The following is an 18,882-nucleotide window of genomic DNA, read 5'->3' as shown; positions in this document are numbered from 1 at the left end:
AGGGACAACAAAAGCAGCCCTGTGCCCGTTCAGAGCTCCAGGCTCCCTCTCCAGGGACATCTCACCCTCATTCCTCAGGGCATCTCATGGGGAGGGAGAGCTGAAAGGGTCTGATCAGAAGCTGTGTGTCACCAGGCAATATTTGAAAGACAACAGGAAGGAAAATTCAGAGCAGAGAGGAGCAGGGGTAGCTGGGGCTGCAGCTTCATCCCGGGCCTGGGGAAGGAGGTCAGGAGGCTGGCCTCTGGGAGGCAAGGTGCTAAGCTAGCCGTCTAGGGATGGAGAAGGCTGCAAACTTCTAGGGGCAGGGACAGAGACCAGTGCCTCAACAGTGGCTATCTCTGCAGGGCCGGGGAGGCTGTAGCCCCTGGAGAGAAACAGTCAGTCTTTCTGGCTCTTGGCTGTTCATTTTAAGGTAACTGGCATGGGCCCCTGGCTCCACTTCTCTGCCCCAGCAAACACCCTGCAGGGCCCCTTTCCTACCAGGAAGCTGGTTTCTTTTCACCCTTCCAGGAAGGACATTGCCTTCTTCACACCCCCACCCTGACTTTCTTCCTGCTACAACAGAGACTGAGCGCTAGGACCAGCCTGGCCTCTGTGTCTTCACTTCTGTTGGTGGGTGTGTGCAGAGGGTGTGGGAGAACCAGGACAGGGCCCTTGGAGAGGGTGCCATTCCTAGAACCACCACTAGGGACCCCACCCAGCACTGCTGGAGCTCATGACCTTTGGGCCAGCGTTTAATTACTGAATGCCACAACCACAGATGGCCTGGCTCCCAAGCCCTAGGCTGAGCTGGGCCTGGCAGTCAGGAAAACAGCAGTTGAGTAAAGCTGGGGCCATCTAGCGTGGAAGACAGACTCAATGGCACTTCTGATCCCTGGTGGAGAAAAGGCCTGGTAGGGGAGGCAGGGTCAGAACAGGCTGAGAGTGCAATGAGAGAGCTGCCTCCCCACCCACCCCGCAGCCTTGAGCGTGGGTCTGTATAGTGGAGGGTTTCCAGAAGGAAGAAGCCTTGGGGGCAGGGCTGGGACATCACCAGGCGCCCAAAAGGGGAATTTCCATGGTCAGTTGGGGAAAGGCCAGGAGCAGATCTGTTCCAGGAGACTGCAGCTCTACGGGGGTCCCTGAGCCCCATCCTGGACTGCTCCCCTTCCTTACTCCATTCACCTCTAGGACAAGCATTTGCACTCCCTCTCCCCCCATCCGTACTGGGATTGAATCCAGGGGTGCTGTACCACTGAGCTACACCCCCGTGCCCGTCCTTTTTATTTTGAGGCAGGGTCTCATGAAATTGCTCAGACTGGCCTTGAATTTGTGATCTTCCTGCCTCAGCCTCCCTAGTTGGTATTACAAGCGTGCGCCACTGCGCCTGGCCTATTTGCACGTTTAGCACCTTGAAAGTTAATTCCTGCCCTTTCAATTCACTTCTCCCCAACCCCATCCCCGTGCGTGTGTGTGTGTGTGTGTGGGGGGGGGGGGGACTAGAGATCAAACTCCCGGCCTTAGGCTGCAAAACAAAGCTAAGCACCACGCCTCCGAATGCGTGTTTTCCAAGCCCGGGGTGAAGCAAGCTCGCGCTCTTTCTAGCGCGCTTCTAGTTTACTCTCTCCCACGCCCCACTCTACGCTTGGAAAATAGGCACTGCCAGAGCTGAATGCCCGCTCAATTGCAAACCCGGCCCCCTCCTCTAGCTCTGTCTACCCCAATCTCGAGCCGCAGCCCCGCCCCCGGCCCGTCACCTCCCAGAGGCTGGGCCGCCGCCTCTCTCCCATTGGCCGCCGGGGCCGCTGGCTCCCCGGCGGGGGCAGTGATTGCGGCTCGCCCCTGTCAGTCCGGAAGAGAGCGCTGGTAACTGGGCGGGCCGCCGGGTAGCCGCAGGTGGAGCCTGGAGCAGTGGCCAAGGAACGGAGCCCGAACCCTGAGTCCCCGAAGCCCGGAATCCCCGAAGCCCTGCACGGGGACCCGCCAGGATGCCCCGCGGGGACTCGGAGCAGGTGCGCTACTGCGCGCGCTTCTCCTATCTCTGGCTCAAGTTCTCGCTCATCATCTACTCGACGGTGTTCTGGGTGAGTGATCCCAGTGGGGTCCGGGCCGAGGTGGGTGGAGGTCCGCACTTCCTCGACAGCTCCCACGCGGGGCCGGGAGTTGTTTCCAGATTTAGCTGCTCCGGGGAGAGCGCGGGGAGCGCCTTCTGGCTTCTCGCCAGACTCTCCCTGGAACCGGGAAATTCTGCCCGCTCCAGTTCAGCCCTAATTTCAGCTGCTTCATCTGGAATATTAGAGCTAGTTTGCCGACCAAGAGCAACTGTTACCTGAATGGTGGTTGAGTCTGCCACCCGAGCCCTCTGCGCATCAGCTGGCAGGCTGGTAGGCGGTGGTTACGTTGTTGGCCGCGCCCACCACGCCTGTAGGGTGTTAGAGTTTGCCTCGGATCAGCGGGTGAAGAAGTGGTTAGTCTTTGTGATTGGAGTCACTTGGATTCCGGGTCTGGTCCCCGCAATTACTTGCCTGTACCCCAGGTCAAGGCACTTCCCCCTCTGCATCTTGGTGGCTTCTTGGGTGGAAGGGGGATGCACGTGCTTCCGCCCTGAGTGGAGGATTACAGTGGACAGAGGTCTCTTCAGCTCCCACATGCTCAGTTACTGTTTCCACTGTCACTGGGCTTTCCCTCCTCTGCTGCCTTGTTGAGGAGCAGAATGGCAGTAGTTGGACACGAACTAGGCTTTGAATCTTGTCGCTATCATTTTCTAGCTGAGTGATCTTGGGGAAGTTACTCTGGGCCACAGTTTCCTCATCTGCAGATGGAGGCAGTAATTATTTTCACCTTTTAGGATGCAGGCGGAGATTAAATGAAATGTAGTGCTTAGTATGGAGATCAGTGCAGAGTTCAAGAAGCAGGAGCCATTATTCTGGGCAGGGAATCTGGACATAAAGTAGTGTAAGCTCCCTAAGAGCCTGGTTTTTATAAGGGCATTTTCAGACGACCTGGGCCTTAGTGAAGAAATCAGGATACTTTTCTACAGGCTGGCTCTACCCCTGCCCCTCTAGAATAGCTCCCCTGGCTCTGCTCTGCCATAAGGGCAGACACTCTGTGTCCCTCTGAAACTCTCTCTCTCTCTCTCTCTCTCTCTCTCTCTCTCTCCTAGTTTCACCCCCAGCCCCTCACTGAACCTTTTCTGCTGACAGAAGCTGTTGAATTTGCTATCAGGACTTTTGATGGGACCCCTTTGTGGGTGGGAACCCACATCATGATTCTAGTCCTACTCTGTAACTGGCCCACTGGGATATCTTAGGCAAATCCCTCCTCTGTTTTGGGTCTCAAAACTGTTCATTAATTTTGCCATGTAGAAAACTCTAGCCTCAGGCCAGCTTCCAGTCCAATTTCCTGGCTCTAGGTACAGTGACAGAGAGATGCATAGTACGTTTTGGGGCTAAAGGATAGGGCAAGGACCAGGGCAGAGGCTACAGAGAAGCAGTTGTGGGGTTGGGATGGGTGATTTGAGCTGTAATTCAGTGGTTCTCAGCCAATGTTGCATCAGAACCAACTAGGGCTTGTTTTTGCAGTGTGGGAGAGAACCCAGGGCTGTGCGCATGCTATAGGCAAGTGCTCTACCACTGAGCAACACCCCCAGCTCTCAATTAAAGAATTTTTAAAAACACTACAGATTCCTGTGCCCTGGCAAAGGTGTTTATTTAAATTTACTTAGGCTCCAGGTAATTTTAGTAGGCAGTCCAGATTAAAAACTGCTGCATTAGGGGCTGGGGCTCAGTGGTAGAGCACGTGCCTAGCATGTGTGAGGCACTGGGTTCGATTCCCAGCACCACATAAAAATGAATGAACAAATAAAATAAAGGTATTGTGTCCATCTACAACTAAAATGTAAAACACACACACAAAACTGCTGCATTAGATGCTCTTATGTGTCCTGTAAGTCCCCAGGGATTCTTTGCCCACCCTTGTCTAGCTTAGAACTCTTCTTTCTTTCTGCAGTTGAAAGCAAAGGCCAAGGCTGATCCTTCTCCTGGCCATCTCTTCACCTCCCCATGCCTCTGTTTTCTCATCTGTGGAATGGATAAGTGATCCCCTACCTTGCACCCCACTGGATTAATAATGTAGTGAGAGAAAACTACTATACAAGGGTAAATTATGCAATCGCAAATTTCAAGGACTTGTTCTGTCATTGTCCTTTGCAGCCCCCAGAGAAGCCCACCCCTTGGCCCTTGCTTTGCTTTGCTTGAGGCCAGGCAGGACTCAGAACTTGGAAGCCTTCTTCTGGCCACCTGAGGTTGCTTTACTGCTGTCCCTGGAAGTATTTCTGCTTAATAATCTTACCACCGTTGCCAAGAACTCAGACACCTGCTGGCTCTGCTGGGCAGCTCCAGGTGCCAGAGTTTGACTGCAGGGCAGAGACTCAGGATCTGAGTTAAGTAATTTGTCCTGAACTGAGTCTGCTGTTAATTGGAAACCATTTGCAGGAAAGCCCATTATCTTTGTTCCATCCCTCTGCGAGAGGAGGGTGGGGCAAGGGTTATTTGCTTTATAAGCGCAGAGTGCTAATGCTTTCTGTCTTTAGGCCTGGGGTTGGGACCCTAAAATTTACCATATAGCCATGCACTTTCTGTAAGACTCCCCTTAAAAATTATTTTTGACAGGAAGTGCATGCCCTTTGTGCAAAATTTGAAAGCAGAAAAGCATCAGTAACAACCTCCCTTCTTCTCTCCTAGCTTACCCCGTCCAGAGGGACCCTCGCCACAGGTTCTTGTGATATCATTGACTGAGGTGTCCTAGGCAAAGGATGTTGTAGGCACAAACATCCTTGCCTACAAAATAATATAAATAGTATATACAAAATAATATATAGTATGTGTATTTTATATATATATATATATATATATATATATATATATGTATTTTTTTTTTTTTTTTTCCACATAAGGCAACACCGTACCCAGAACCATGTATAGCCCCTTACTTTTTCACTTAAATCCTTGGAAAGTTTGGTGACCTGCCAGGGGCTGCCTCATTCTCGATGGTACATAGATGTCACTCCAGGCTATGCCAGAATTTATTTGAACAGGCCCCGCTAGGGAATTCTGAGGTTGTTCTAATCTTTTGTGGGAGCAGGCAGGTGATACTGTGGGTTTTTTTTTTTTTTTTTTTTTTTTTTTTGTGTGTGTGTGCCTGTCTGCAGGGTGATTTCTAGAAGTGGAGTTGTTGGCTAATGAGGATGTGAGTGTCTACCGTAACGCAGAAGTTCAGCTAACACAGCCACATGCGGCTGGATGAGTTTTTGAAAAGTGAGAGCTGTGCACCATACGTCAACTCCAGTGCCAACCAATGGAACAGAGGAAAACGGAGGGGCCCTCCTGCTCCCTTCAGTCTTTTCCCTCCCGTTCCCTGCAGGGCCAGTCACCACGGGAACCTCTGGTGTGATAGAATAGGGTTGCTTGGTTTTGCGTGGGTATTTACATTTTTCTTTTCTGTTTTGCAATGCTGGGGATGGAACCCAGGACCTTGAACATTCTAGGCAAGTGCTCTACCACTGAGTTACACCCCAGCCCTTGATTTTTTTTTTTCTTTGTATTAAAGATTGAACCTAGGGATGCTTAACCACAGAGCCACATCCCCAGCCTTTTAAATATTTTATTTAGAAACAGAGTCTTGCTGAGTTGCTTAGGGCCTCTCTAAGTTGCTGAGGCTGGCTTTGAACTAGCAATCCTCCTGCCTCAGCGTCCCAAGCCACTGGGATTACAGAAGTGTGCCACTGCGCCCAGCCCAGCCCTTGATTTTGATGTTGTTAAATTTCCCTAAAGAGAGGTGATACCAATTGTAATATTTACTTCATATATTTCTTTAAACTGACTTCAAATTTAAAAGGGGGTGCTGTATCTTTTCTACTAACGGAAAACCTGTCCCCTCAACATAGATAGCAGATAATGGTTAAAATAAAATACAGGGATAATGAGACAACTTTATGAAATACTAGCTACATGTTGTGGGTGCTGGGGTCACCCTCTCTTTTCAACAGGCAGGTTGGCAGGTACTTTAGCAGCTTGAACTTTAGACTGAGACTCATGTGATTGGAGGGGTCAGAAGGGAATTGACTCCAAAGAGAAGTTCAGGCCTTTGAGTCAATATGAATGAGACCCAGAGCCACCTACAGTGATCTCTGGTTTTGCACCGGGGGCCCTTTTGTTTGCAGAGGGGGCTGAGAGACCCAATGTGTTTAGGGTCTCTAGGGGAGCTGGCCTGAGCCCCCCAGATCTCTTTTCCTCTGCAGGCCAGTTCTCCCAACACTTTCCAGAATGTTGCTGAAATGGTTCCATCAGAAATGGGCTCTGCCAGAGACACTCGGAGCAGGCTCTTCCCGCAGTCCAGGGTGAATCATTCTGACACATGCACCCTCAGACCACTGGGGACACGCCTCTAATTTTAGCACTGCCCGGGGTATTCGAGAGATCTGCTTACATGGCTGCTTTTCCTTGCTGGACTGTGGGCTCCTGGAGGCCAGGGGTGTGGCTCATTTGAGTCTTCCTCTGAATGCTGGGCTTGGGGCTGGGCACATAGTAGGTGCTCAGGGAACGCTTGTTGCACGAGGGCCGTTGAGTCCCAGCTGTGCTACAGGCAGGCATTGGGCCTGGGGCAGAGGCTGGCTTGCCGGGCAGCCCTGGTAGTCGGGTGAGCAGAGTGGGCTGGGCAGACCGTGCAGCCACTGGCTCTCTAGGATGCGCCAGGCCCCGCTGCCGTGGCAGTGGGGCAGGGTTTCCAGCTGGGTAAGGGTGTCAGGGCTGGGGTGTCGCCTGATGAGGGAGAAAAGAGCCCAGGGGGGCCGGAGAGTGGGGAGGAAGCGCGCGTGGACAGGTGGCAGTGGAAATGAGTGCCAGAGGCAACCTGAGCTCTCTCTGGCCTCCTTCCGGGATGGACGGGTTCAGCGGAGCTTGGCCCATGAGTTTTGTACTTCCCTGTGGTGCCGTGGTTAGAGGGTGGCCTCTGTCCCAGGCTGCCCGGGTCCCACATCCTAACTGGCACGCACAGGTCGAATGGATGAGGCCCTCACTCCCCGGGCCTCCTTTACCTATGGATGTTAGAACCTGCCAGAAGGCTAAATGGATTCAGATGTAAAAGTGACCTTCCCAGGCCCCCAGCTCATCTTCCAGGGAGCAGGAGAGGGTCGGAGGTGGCCTTTGGAGAGGAACCAGGTCCCTGGCCTCCCCCTGTGTGGGACCAGGTGATGACAGACAGAAAAGAATGTGGATTCCGTTTCCAGCTCTTGGAAAAAGAGCTTTGTTGTTTTGGTGAAAAATAATACGGGCACCTGGTTAAAAACCGAGTTCCAGCCACTTGGCAAAGCACCTGGGGACGATAGAAGTCCCCTCCAGTTCTACCCCCGAGGGAGCTGCGGTTATTTGTTAGTGGACACCCACCCGGGTCTCTTTGTGTGTCTAGGTAGAGGTTTTATCTCCTTACGTTGTTTTTCTTCTTGCGCTTGGTTCTTGGGCAAGGCGTCCTCTGTGCCAAGCAGGTACTTCAAAGGGGAAATTAGGAAGCTGCTGTCAGAAGTGGGGCAGCTTTCACTTTGGAGAAGTGGTCAGCATGCCCAGTGGGCTGTGGGATGGGGATGGCCTCACAGCCTGGGGCTGACCTTGGACTTGAGCACAGAGCAGTCCTGTCTTCCTACAGGGCATGTTGGAAAGCCCCCAGTGCCTTCCTCGTACAGAAGGGCAAAGCAAGACCCCAAGAGAATTCCCCCACTCAGTCTAGGTTCTGTGGGTGGCTCCTCCTGGGGGGAGACTGCTTCATCCTGCAGGACTGGACCCTGGACCTTTGGCTTTTGGTTCCTGGAGAAGCAGGTATAACCAGCTGCCTGCCTACCCCGACTTTTCTCTCTGTGTGACTCACAGTGCCACCCTGGGTGGGGCTCCGAGGCAAGCAGATAAGGGCCTGATAGTGAAATGTCGGTACCAGTCGGCTCCACTGGCAGGGAACGATGTTGTCTGGGTGAACCGGGACAGAGGGCCATTCCCAGACATGTGAACGGGTGTGAGTGGGTTAGAGCTGATATCTTGCTAGGAGACAGGAGGGGCTAGTCTAAGGCAGCCATTCTTGCTGGGTGGGTGGGGACAGTTCAGTTGCTTATTCATTCAGTCGATAAATAGTTACATGACACCTGTTGTATGCACTGTGGTAGGTGCAGGAAAATACTGTGAACCAGAGAGGCTGCCACAAAGCAGAAAACAAACACTCTTGCTGAGGAGGGAATCAGGGAGTCATTGGGGAGGGCTGGGGGTTCCTGCTGTAGATAATATGGTCAAGGAAGGCCTTAATGAGGAGCTGACATCTCAGCTGAGGCTTAAAGAATGAGAAGGAGCCAGCCATGGTAAAAGGCTTGTAGACATCCCACACAGAGGGGACAGTAAGTGCAAAGGCCCCGAGGCATATAGGCGAGCAAACCTGAAACAGAAGGGGAGCTCTAAGAGGGACCAAGATGTGGGTGGAGAGGGTGGCTGAGACCCAATATACCTATGAGAAGTTTGGAGTCTAAACAACTGAAAGTAGAGGTTTAGTTATCATGACTGGTGGCAGGGCCATCTGGAGACCTAGATCAAGTGTCAGCTCTTCTGTGTGACCCTGGGTAAAGGATCACCTCTCTGTGCTTGATAGCCCCTCATCTGTGGACATCCCAGCAGGTTATGGGGAGACCCCTGTGAGAGCGAAGGTACCAGGCCCCGTGCCCCGGGAGGATGGAGACTTTCCTGGGGTGCCTTGCATTGCTTAGGGGGAGCTGGGGACAGAAGACGGGATGAAGACTCTGAAGTCAGTTCTGCCAGAGGAGGCTGCCTCCTCCTGGGGATGCTCGTCTGCCTAGAGCAGATGGTTGTGGTGGTGTCTGTAAGCTGAGCTCTGACCCCTCCGCGCACATGGCTTTCCCAGGGGTTGGTCTGTTCCTGCCCTTTCCGCCCTGGACTGGTTGTGGGCCAGGCAGCCGGGTCCAGGCAAGGCCGTGAGACCACCCAGCACCCAGAGCAGTGGGGCTGCAAGAAGCCCCTGTGGGAGCCTGGGGCCAGGGTCTGTGCTGTGTAAGGGGTGCCATCAGGTGGCCGTGGATGTGGTGCGTCTGTTTGGCTCCAGGCGAGGCCTCTGGGGCCAGAAGAGGTGAGAGGGAGCAGTCTAAGGTGTGGTCTCCCCACATAGAGGAGGGGAAGTGGGTGTCAGCAGCAAAGGCTACCTTTCGGACAACCTATTATGTGCTCTAAAGGAAACATTTATCTGCAGTTTGTAACTTGGAGACGGTTCTATAGAATCAGATTCCAGTCACAAATTCTGGGGGTGATCTGTGATCATTTTTCCCCTTAAATTAGGTCTCCCATTTGACAGCTACCGATTCAAGGGTGTCACACAGGGAAGCCCACCTGATTTCACAAGTATCCACCACCTGTCGTTCTGACCACCCAGGAGAGATGCGGCGGGGCCTCGCCTCCTTTTCCAGATGTGGAGATGCCGGGCAAGTGTGAGGACCTTCTTTGAGTTTTAGCAAGGATGAGGACTGGCTTTCTGACTCCTGAGCTCTGTAGTCGTTTGAATGGTGACCTGCCAATGTCACTGAATCTGTGAATGTGACCTCGTTTGGAAAAAGGGTCTTTGCAGGGCTGGAGTTGTGGCTCAGTGGCAGAGCACTTGCCTAGTATGTGTGAGGCACTGGGTTCGATCCTCAGCACCACATAAAAAATACATAAATAAAATAAATGTCAATTATAAACGACTAAATATATATTTTTTAAAAGGGTCTTTGCACACACAATGAAGTTCAGGGCACTGAGATTCTATCATGGCTTTCCTGGGCATGCCCCAATCCAGTGACAAGTGCCTTTATGTGAGAAGGGCAGGGGGCTATTTGAGAGGGACAGCAAAGACACAGACACACGCTGGGGATGGCCACCCGTGGGCAAGGGCACACAAACTGGGATTGCCAGGAGCCCCCAGGAGCTCAAAGAGGCGGCTGCTCCTCAGACCCCCGAGTTGAGGGAGGAAAAAATCTGTTGTTCCAAGTCCCCCAGGTGGGCCTGGGAGCCTGTCACAAACTCTTTCTGCTTCAGCAGGTGGCCTCACTAGAGAGGGGCCCAACTGAGCAGGGCCTGGACCCTCTTCTCCTCCTGGACTGCCCTGACACCGAGGGAAGGAGAGGGCGGAGGGGGGAGGTGTCGGGGACAGCGGGGGTGGCAGGGGAGGGGCTGCAGCGCCCTGCACAGGCCCTCACCCAGGTCAGGGAGTTTCCTGGTGTCCCCTCTGAAGGAACACGGTAGACAGAGCGTCAGAACCGGGGAAGGGAATGTGGGCTGAGTCTCCTCAGGAAGGACTTCCTGGTTCTGGAAGCAGTTCCGCTGCTTGCTATCAGGGCTGTTCGGTATTTGGGATTCGCATATAACCTTCTGGGGGGGGAAGTGGAGGTGGGGTGGGGGTCAGCATATGCACTGGACTTCCAGTTGGGCTGAATGTCCAGGGGCCGTACCGGGCATCTGGTCTACCCCTTTCTCACAGAAAGGAGGACACTGAGCCTAGGCCACATGGCAGTGCCCAGTTTCTAGAATGCTGACCGAGGACAACCTCCAACCTCCCGAGGCCCCGTGGGTACTCCGCAGTGCCCCGAACCCCTGGTTTTGTCCTCTCCAGCCAGGATGTGGGTGTCCACTCTTCAAAGGGGACTGCTGCCATGCCTGGGGACAGGTCCCTGACGTGGGACTCTCAGAGGGAGGGAGAGTGCTCACTGCAGGACCGGAGCCCAGGCAGCAGGACCCAGCTCATCCTCTGCTGGGTTCTGCTCAGCCCCTGACCCCCGGGGGTTGCTGTGTGCCGGGCCCTGTGATGGTGGCTGTGGGGACAGACGAGCCGGATTTGTCACTGTCCCTTGAGAAGCTGGCTGAGTCTGAGCGGTGAATCTGCAGACTTAGGTGATCTGGGCATGCTGGGTGGGTCGGGTCAGCAGCTCCCAGGTGGCCCTGGCGGGGACACTTGGTCAGAGCTGGGCTCAGGGCTCCCCCAGGGGCAGCCATGGCCACTTAACTCTTTACATCCCCAAGGGGCAGGGGACGGGTTTGTGGTCAGAGCAGAAATGAGACGAGGGCTGGAGTCGTCAAGGTGGGCCGGGGCCTGCTTCTGGTCTGTGTCTCCCTGTCTTCCTTCTCCCCTGAGCTCTCCTCTGCTGCTGGCCTCACGTGGACTTGAACTTGACTTCTCCGCCAGGAAATCCCCCTGTGCTGCCCTCTCTCTGCCTGAGTCCTGCCCCCCACATCCTCTTCCTTTGTCTTTATGAGCTAACGTGCGCCCTTCCTGTGCGTGGCTCGGGCTGGGTTCCTCTGTGGACATCCTTGCTAGGGATGCTCTGGCCTGGGAAGCAGCTTGTCCCTGTCCTGCTACTGAGCAAGGAGGCTCGGAGAGTTTGTGACTCGCCAGTGCGTGCTTTTCTCTTTTAAGTACCCGGGATTGAAACCAGGGGTGCTTGACCACGGAGACACACCCCCAGCCCCTTTTTAGAAAAATTTATTTAGAGACAGGGTCTTGCTGAGCTGCTTAGAGCCTCGCCAAGATGCTGAGGCTGGCTTTGAACTCACGATCCTCCCTCCTCAGCCTCCTGAGCCTCTGGGATGACAGGTGTGTGCCACCACCTGTGCTTGGTGGGAACTTTTCTCTCTTAAAGGCAGGATTGGGGTTTTGCTCATTGTTCAGTTGTGTAGTCGCTGGTCACACATTTCCTTGACATCTGGGTGCCTCCAGTTCTCCCAGAGGCTCTGCTGGAGGAGCAAGGGCGCTGGAGGGGAAGCCTGGTCCTTGGGGTCCCCCAGGAAGAGGGCTGATGGGTGCCCTGTGGGGGGGCAGGGGGAGGGAGCACGCAGACCTCGAGGGTCGAAGGCTCTGGGCCCTGGTCTCCTCAGGCCCTCCAGAGCTTCAGGGAGGCAGAAACGGAGCTGGCTTCTCTGTCCTTCAGAAAAAAATTTTCTTTTTCTTTTTTTGGAGAGGATGTGCCAGGGCGTGAGAACTTTTGCTCCTGATTGGGGGGCGGGGGGGGGGGTTGGAAGCTTGCTGTGGAACGAGCACTGGCCTGGGAGCCGGAAGAACTGGGTCACAGCTGCTGACCGATGGCTAATTCGCTGTGTGACCTTGTGGGAGTGACAGTCTCTCTCTGGGCTTCAGATTCCCATCTGAACAATTGGGGGTTGGGCCAGGTCAGGATCCATCTGCGTACTCCTGGGGGGTCCACAGACATTCGGTGGTCCATGGGAGATCGTTAGAAATGTCCAGCGTGTCTGTATTCAGTGTAATGTATCTGAAGACAGCAGTTAGTACCTCAGATCTGTGACAGCGCAGGTGTTGATTAGGTTAGGTCAGGACCCAATTTATTTTCAGAGGAAAAGTCAGTTGGTTTAAAGAAAAATATCAAGTCGATGGCATTGAACTTGACTTCTCAGCCAGGAAATCCCCCTGTGCTGACCAGAGGCTAAACAACATGGGAAGAGAAGGGCCGGAGCTTTAGAGGCATGCAAATCCCAGGTGGCTGCTCCTGGCTCTTTTCCGGGGACTTCAATACTGTGATGTGTTCAGTCCCAACACAGCCTGTACTTTGCTGACTTTGAAAGAATGGTGATGCTCATTGTGTGTCACAGTACTTTACAGTTTACCAAGGAGCTTGGCTCTCTCTGGGGATCTTCTCAGTGACCATTCTATTCCTGTTTTATAATAGAGAAACCGTGCTCAGAGAGGGATACAGGATATCCAGCATCACACAGCTCCTGAGGGGCGAGTGCCTTAGCTAGTGGGTACTTATTATTGGGTCACTCCCTCAGGGAGGGCTCACTGTGGCCTCTCCTCCTCTCTCAGCACTGGGGTTTTGTGTCAGGTGGCTTTGTTGTATTTATCTTCTCTGGTCCTGATTTTTTTAAGTAGGGGAAGAAAGATCTAAGGTGCCAAGCCTTCCTCTTCCCCTCCAGGTCTCTTGCACAAAGAGCGTGTTCAGAAGCCCTGGGCGTCCTGCTTTCTAGTAGGTTCACTTATGTATAATAGTTCGGTTCTGGTTCTGGCCTGTGTTTAGCGGCAGTTAGCAGTTAGTAAATACCTGGGTAGGCATCGACTCCGGCTGGAAGACCCTCAGGCCCCGGCTGTGGCCCTCGAGGTTTTGCTGGGCGCCTGCGGGGTCTGGAGCAGCAGCCAGGGCTCAGGCCTGGCAGAGGCCTCCTCTTGGGTGGCGCGGGCCTTGGATCCCGCTTGTGTCCGTATCTTTTTATTGAAAAGCAAATTCAATCTTATGGAAAAGGGGAAGGAAAGAAAGTTGGGGTTTTTGCTTGGATTGTGCCTTGGTGTGTCCTCAAAGTGGTTCCAAGAAGTTCTGGGGTCCCTTTCAGGGGCCCATGAGGTCAAAACCACCTTCCTAGGAATACTAAGAAGCCCCGTTCTCCTTCCCCTGGGGCACCTGGTGGGGTATTTCAGGGCACTCGGCTGATGTGACAATAGACAGAACAAGGAGCAGATCTGAGAGTCTCTTGTCCCCTTAGCCACATGTTAATATTTGCAAAAATGCAAAGTCCGTGCGACTCTTCTCATTCATTTTTTTTTCTGGAAAAAATATTTCTAGAAAATATGCTGTGTATGTTAACACGTCAATCTATTGTCTTTTTTAAATAAGTTAATAAATATTTATAACACGTCTCAGTTTTAACTGACTTCACGGTAAATCATTGGTGAATATTATTCACGGAGGAGGAAAGCTCTAGAGGCCTCAAGATTTTTGAGGTGCAGAAAGGAATTCTGAGACTACAAACTTTGAGAACCCCTGGCTTCCAAGAAGGCTGGTGCCTAATAAGTGCTCCGTGAGTAGATGTTGAAAGAATGAACTAACTTCTTGGCTTAACCCATGAACCAGGCTCCGGTGGCTTCTGAGAGCCTCCCCGGCCCCCTCCTCTCTCTCCTCCTCTGTCTGTCCTTGGCCCCAGTCCTGCTGATCTGCTGTCCCCGTGGCACCTTCATGTGCACCTGGGACTCCTTACCCCTTGTGCACTCGAGCAATTCCTGCTTGTCCATTAAATATTTCAGTTCAAATACCTCCTCCTCCAGGAAGCCTTCCCAGATCCTGCCCGTCTGATTTAGCATCTCCTCTGTCCCTTCTACACCCTTTTTGGCATCTGCCCTAGAGTTTCTGCCACGTTTCTTGGTGTGCTGGTGACTCTTGCCAGGCTGGGCTCCTTGAGGACAGGAACTAGGTCTCACCAGTTCATTTCCAGTGCCTGGTCTATCGTAGGTGCTTAATGTAAGTTGAGTCAGTGAGTGTGGCTTGGAATTCAGAACAGGTCCACCTTGAATTAGGTGTGGACCAAAATGGCTCTAAAGGGGAACGGTTTCTGGTGTCTGGTTGGGTCTTGAAATGTTTGAATTACAAAAGTACCACGAGATCACTGGGGGGAGAAAAATAAGGAGCTTCTGTTGGGTCCTAGGAGCTCTGGTGTGACATCTTGCTTCAGGGGCATCTTGGTTCACTGAGCCATCGTGACCTGGCTTAGCTAATCCATTTCCCTGTGGCAGCAGTGTGGTCTGGGTGGTAAGTTACCAAACTTCCTGCAAGCTTCCGGGAGAGCCTCCTGTATTAGCTGTCGAGGTCAAATTTGCATGTGTGTTCTGGGTCCTGCCGCCACGCCCCGCCTGCAGTAGGTAATAAATATCTGAATGAGCTGTTCCACAGGCGTGCTTAAATATCACCCCACTGAGTGCTTCTCCTTGTTGGTTTCTTAAATAAAGAAGTGGAGGGAGGTCCTTATCACAGGGGTGACCCAGGAAGTCTTCCTGGGGGAGGAGGACTTTGAGTTGAGCTTTGGAGGATGGTTGAGCGCCCTTTGGCTGTATGACAATGGTCTTTCTTCTGGGGCTGTTGTGGGACAAAGTGCTGGCAGTGTGTGCCTGATGATCGAGGATCGGGGAGCAGGGGCGTCTCTGCCCCCTTTGGGGGTTCTTTGTTCATGCAGAACTGCGACACATCCCTGGGCCAGATGGGAAATCAGGACTGCACCGCCTCAGCCAGCTGATGTGCGGCGACTCCCCGACCCAGAGCGGGGAAGGGGCTTGTCCAGGATGGCGGGGAACGAGTGGCAGAGTCGAGCACCCTCACGGTCCAGCCCAGTGCTCCGTCCAGTCCGACGCTGCCTGCTTTTCCCCTGTGGCCTTAGGAATCAGCCCTTGGAGTGCACACTCTGTTAAGTCCTCACAGGTGATCCGATTGTCCCTTCCAGCTCCAATAGCAAAGGGGCAGAGGCGTGGCATTCTGAGCAAAGAGGGAAAGAACGCCCAACGCCCCCCCCCCCCACACCCATACATGTAAAGCCATTGGTTTGTTCTTTTCTTACAAATAAAACTGCATCTTGGGCTGGGGCTGGGGCTCAGTGGTATAGTGCTCGCTTAGCATGTGCAAGGCCCTGGGTTCAATCCTCAGCACCAAATAAAAATAAATAAGTAAAATAAAGATATCAAAACAAAACAAAAAAACCCTGCATCTTGTATTCAAAACAGGAGCCGTGATTTCGGCAATGATAGGGCATCTCTGCAAGCCCTGCCATCGTGCTAAAATTGTGTAGAGACGGCCCCTAATTTATGTGTGGCCAGCTCAGCCAGGTCTCTCCCTACAGGACACGCAGCCCTGCTCTGGGGCCTCAGCCCCCTGCACCTGCGGCTGGAGTCTCCTGTCTCTCCTTCCCTTCCTGCCTGTCCCTGCCCCCCCACCCCCCCCACCCCCGCACCTGTTCCTTTCAAGAGCTCCCAGGGGCCCCTCCCCCGTTCCTGACATTCCTCTGGTCCCCACTTTGGGTTCCACAGAGGCTCCATCTCTGGTAAAGACCCAGGCCAGTGGGAGGAGAAGGGGTGCCTGGGCCAGTCCCTGGTGGCCAAGTGTGGGCTCTGAAAGGCTGCTGGGACCTGAACTGGAGGGCATTGTACAGGACAGATGTCATTCTGTGACCTCAGTGTGCCTGTATCTCCTATTAAAGGGTCTGTGGGGACGGTCTTGTCCACTTCTGCTGGAAGCTGCAGCAGTGAGCACCGGGCCTGGGCGGTGGACGCCGGGGTCTGCAGGGGAAGGCAGGCCTGGGCCCCAGGAAGACAGGGGAGGGCTGGCCCGCAGTGGGGTGGCAGAGGGGTGTACCCCTGAGTGCTGACCCCAGCCGGGAGCAGCCCCCTCCCCACAGAGCTCTGCATCCCGGGATACAACAGACTCCATTCCCCGTCCCTGCCCTCAGAGCTCCACCTCTATGCCTGGGGTGCTGCTGGAGGTGGCCTGAGCTGGGGACTTCCTGTCCCATGGTCAGACATCTAGGGTGCACCTAGAACACTGTCTTCTGCGCTGGTTGGCCTCTGGCCAGTGAGTCCACTGGCCTGGGCCCTGCAGGCCTGAGCCAGGACAGATCCTCTGCTGACCCCATTAGCTGTGGACAGAGGGGACACAGCCCCCCGAGGCAGGCTCTGGGTCTCACGGTTCAGACTCATGGGTGGCAAGACAGACAGGTCTGGGGAGGAAAGGAACCCGGGGAGGGGGTGTGGGTGGAGGGGCCTTGTTCTTGACTCCCCTCTTTCCCGCGGCTGTCTCCATGGTTTTCAGACTCAACATGAGTCACCCTCAGCCCTCAGCTCCCAGGGCCGTGGTCCAGGAGAGTCACCACGAGCTCCTTCTTTGGGCTTAGAGGCGGCTGAAGCAATATCATTTCTCACATTTATTCGTCCTGCAGAAACACGGGCCAGTTCCTGAGCCCACAGCAGGCCGAGGAGCGTGAAGGAGACTCCGTGCGCCCCCCACTCTCACCCCAGGGCCTCCTCTGATATCCCCAGAGGACGTAATTTCCTTGCATCTGGCCTCAGAGTGTCCTGGTCAGCTACTTCTTAGACCCCGCCCACTCACCTGCCCCCCGCTCTGCTGCCCAAGAAGGGGCCGGGCTGGGCCCGCTCAGGGCCTGTGCTTCGTGGTTGTGGCTGTCCTTGGTTGGAAAGCCCACTCTGCCCTGGCTGGATGCATAACCAGGGCTGGCAGAGCTTCCAGTTAGCTCCGTCCCAGCCTGGAATGTGCTGCGTGCGGAGGAGTCTTTTAAATCAAGTTTCTGCTGACGGGAGGGTTAGCACAGCGGCTGCACTGCCCACTCTGCTTCTGGATGGGCCTGTGTTCCGAGGACAGGGTCTCCCAGGGGCTGGCTCCACAGGTGGGCCAGGCGGACCCTGCAAGGCCTTGTCGCGCTCTGCCAGCCAGCGGGGGTGAGCGGGGAGGTAGGTGGGCCTTATTACTGAAGACGACACAAAGAGGACATGCATAAGGAGCGATAGGCCTTGCTCGTGGGCCAGAGGCCTGAGAGGATCCAAAATGTCGCTTCTCCCCAAGGGGATCTATAGATTCAGTGTAATCCCAATCAGTGCCCTCTCCTACTTTTTTTTTTTGGTGCTGGGGATTGAACTCAGGGGCACTCGACCACTGAGCCACATCCTTAGCCCTATTTTGTATTTTATTTAGGGTCTCACTGAGTTGCTTAGCGCCTTGCTGTTGCTGAGGCTGGCTTTGAACTTGTGATCCTCCTGCCTCAGCCTCCCGAGCCTGTGGGATTGCAGGCGTGTACCACAGTCCAGCGCCTCTTCTTTTATTCACAGAGATTGATATGATGATTTTAAATTATACATGAAAGAGTCCAGATCCAAGAATATCCAGGACACTTGTGAAAAAGTCAGGAAGTGGGGACTCTGCCTCCGAGATGCCAAGATTATAAAGCTACAGTCACAGTAGGGAGTTTTGTTTAAGAACAGACAGAATGACCAGTGGAAGAGGCAGAGAGTAGACCAGGCAGCTGTAGTCACTTAGGGAATGGCAGTGGGGTCACAGCAGATCAGTGGGGACAGGAAGGCTGGCTAATAAATGGTACCAGACATGACAAAAGTAACACAGAAGCTACCTGTGCCAGAGGATGTGTCCGGGAACAATCAAGTTCTCTGTGCCCCAAGTCCAGCTTTTATTTATTTTTTGGTACTGGGGGTTGAACCCAGGGGTGCTTTATTGCTGAGACACATCCCCAGCCATTTTTACTTTTTATTTTGAGACAGGGTCTCTCTAAGTTGCTTAGGGCCTTGCTAAGTTGCTGAGGCTGGCCTTGAACTTGACATCCTCCTGACTCAGCCTCCTGAGTCACTGAGATTACAGACGTCATTATAGGCACCGAGTTTGATGTCCCGTTTTTATAAAGGGGGGAAGTTCTTCCTGTCCAGGCTCAAGACAGTTGGCAGCAAAGTACTAGTGACAAAGTCTAGGGGCCCAGCAGGGGGAGGTAGCCTCTGCTGCTTTCTCAAGGACTGGCTGTGGGTTGGCGCTGGAGAGGAGCCAGGTCCTTAAGCACAGGCTGCTTGGAGTAGGGCTGGAACCTGCTCAGGAGGTCCGAGGTCCAGGTCTGTAGAGCTTAGGATACTCTGTGGTGGTCCTGAAGGTGGGCAGGTACCTTCTTGGGGCAACGGAGTGGCCCTGTATAAGTTTGGGTTGGGGCACTGCTATGATCCCCTGGATCTGGTTGTCTTGCTTTCCCTGGGGACAGAGCTCTGCTGGGAAAGGGGAGAAGAGATGGTTTCCTCCTGAAGGCAGTGGGTACATGCTGTCCAGTGTCCTCTAGGTAGCTGAAGGCTGACTGGGCACATGATTCTTCTCTGCTTTCCCAGAGGAGCCGTGTGGGAGTGGTGAGGCTCAACCTCCAGGGCAGATGCTCTAGGTAAGCCACCCGGTAGTGGCCACCAGCTACATGTGACCAAACTGAAATGGGATGCAAATGAAAGAAAATGACAAATCCAGGCTGGAGTGCAGTGGCGGGTGCCATACTCCTAGCTACTTGGGAGGCT

At 53.8% G+C, this 18,882-nt stretch overlaps 1 protein-coding gene across 1 annotated transcript in view; it reads left to right on the top strand.

Moving 5' to 3' along the window:
• Positions 1-1,843: 1,843 nt before the first annotated feature.
• Positions 1,844-18,882, top strand: part of Tspan15 (tetraspanin 15) — a 40,198-nt gene continuing 23,159 nt past the window's right edge. The window contains exon 1 of the mRNA XM_027931444.2: positions 1,844-2,066. Coding sequence (XP_027787245.1) covers positions 1,971-2,066 — 96 coding nt within the window. The 5' untranslated portion in view covers positions 1,844-1,970. The remainder of the gene's footprint in view (positions 2,067-18,882) is intronic.

This window comes from Marmota flaviventris, chromosome 4 (genome assembly GCF_047511675.1).
Source record: "Marmota flaviventris isolate mMarFla1 chromosome 4, mMarFla1.hap1, whole genome shotgun sequence".
Lineage (NCBI taxonomy): Eukaryota > Metazoa > Chordata > Mammalia > Rodentia > Sciuridae > Marmota > Marmota flaviventris.
The sequence above is the reverse complement of the archived record's forward strand: the minus strand, read 5'-3'. Positions and strand labels throughout refer to the sequence as shown.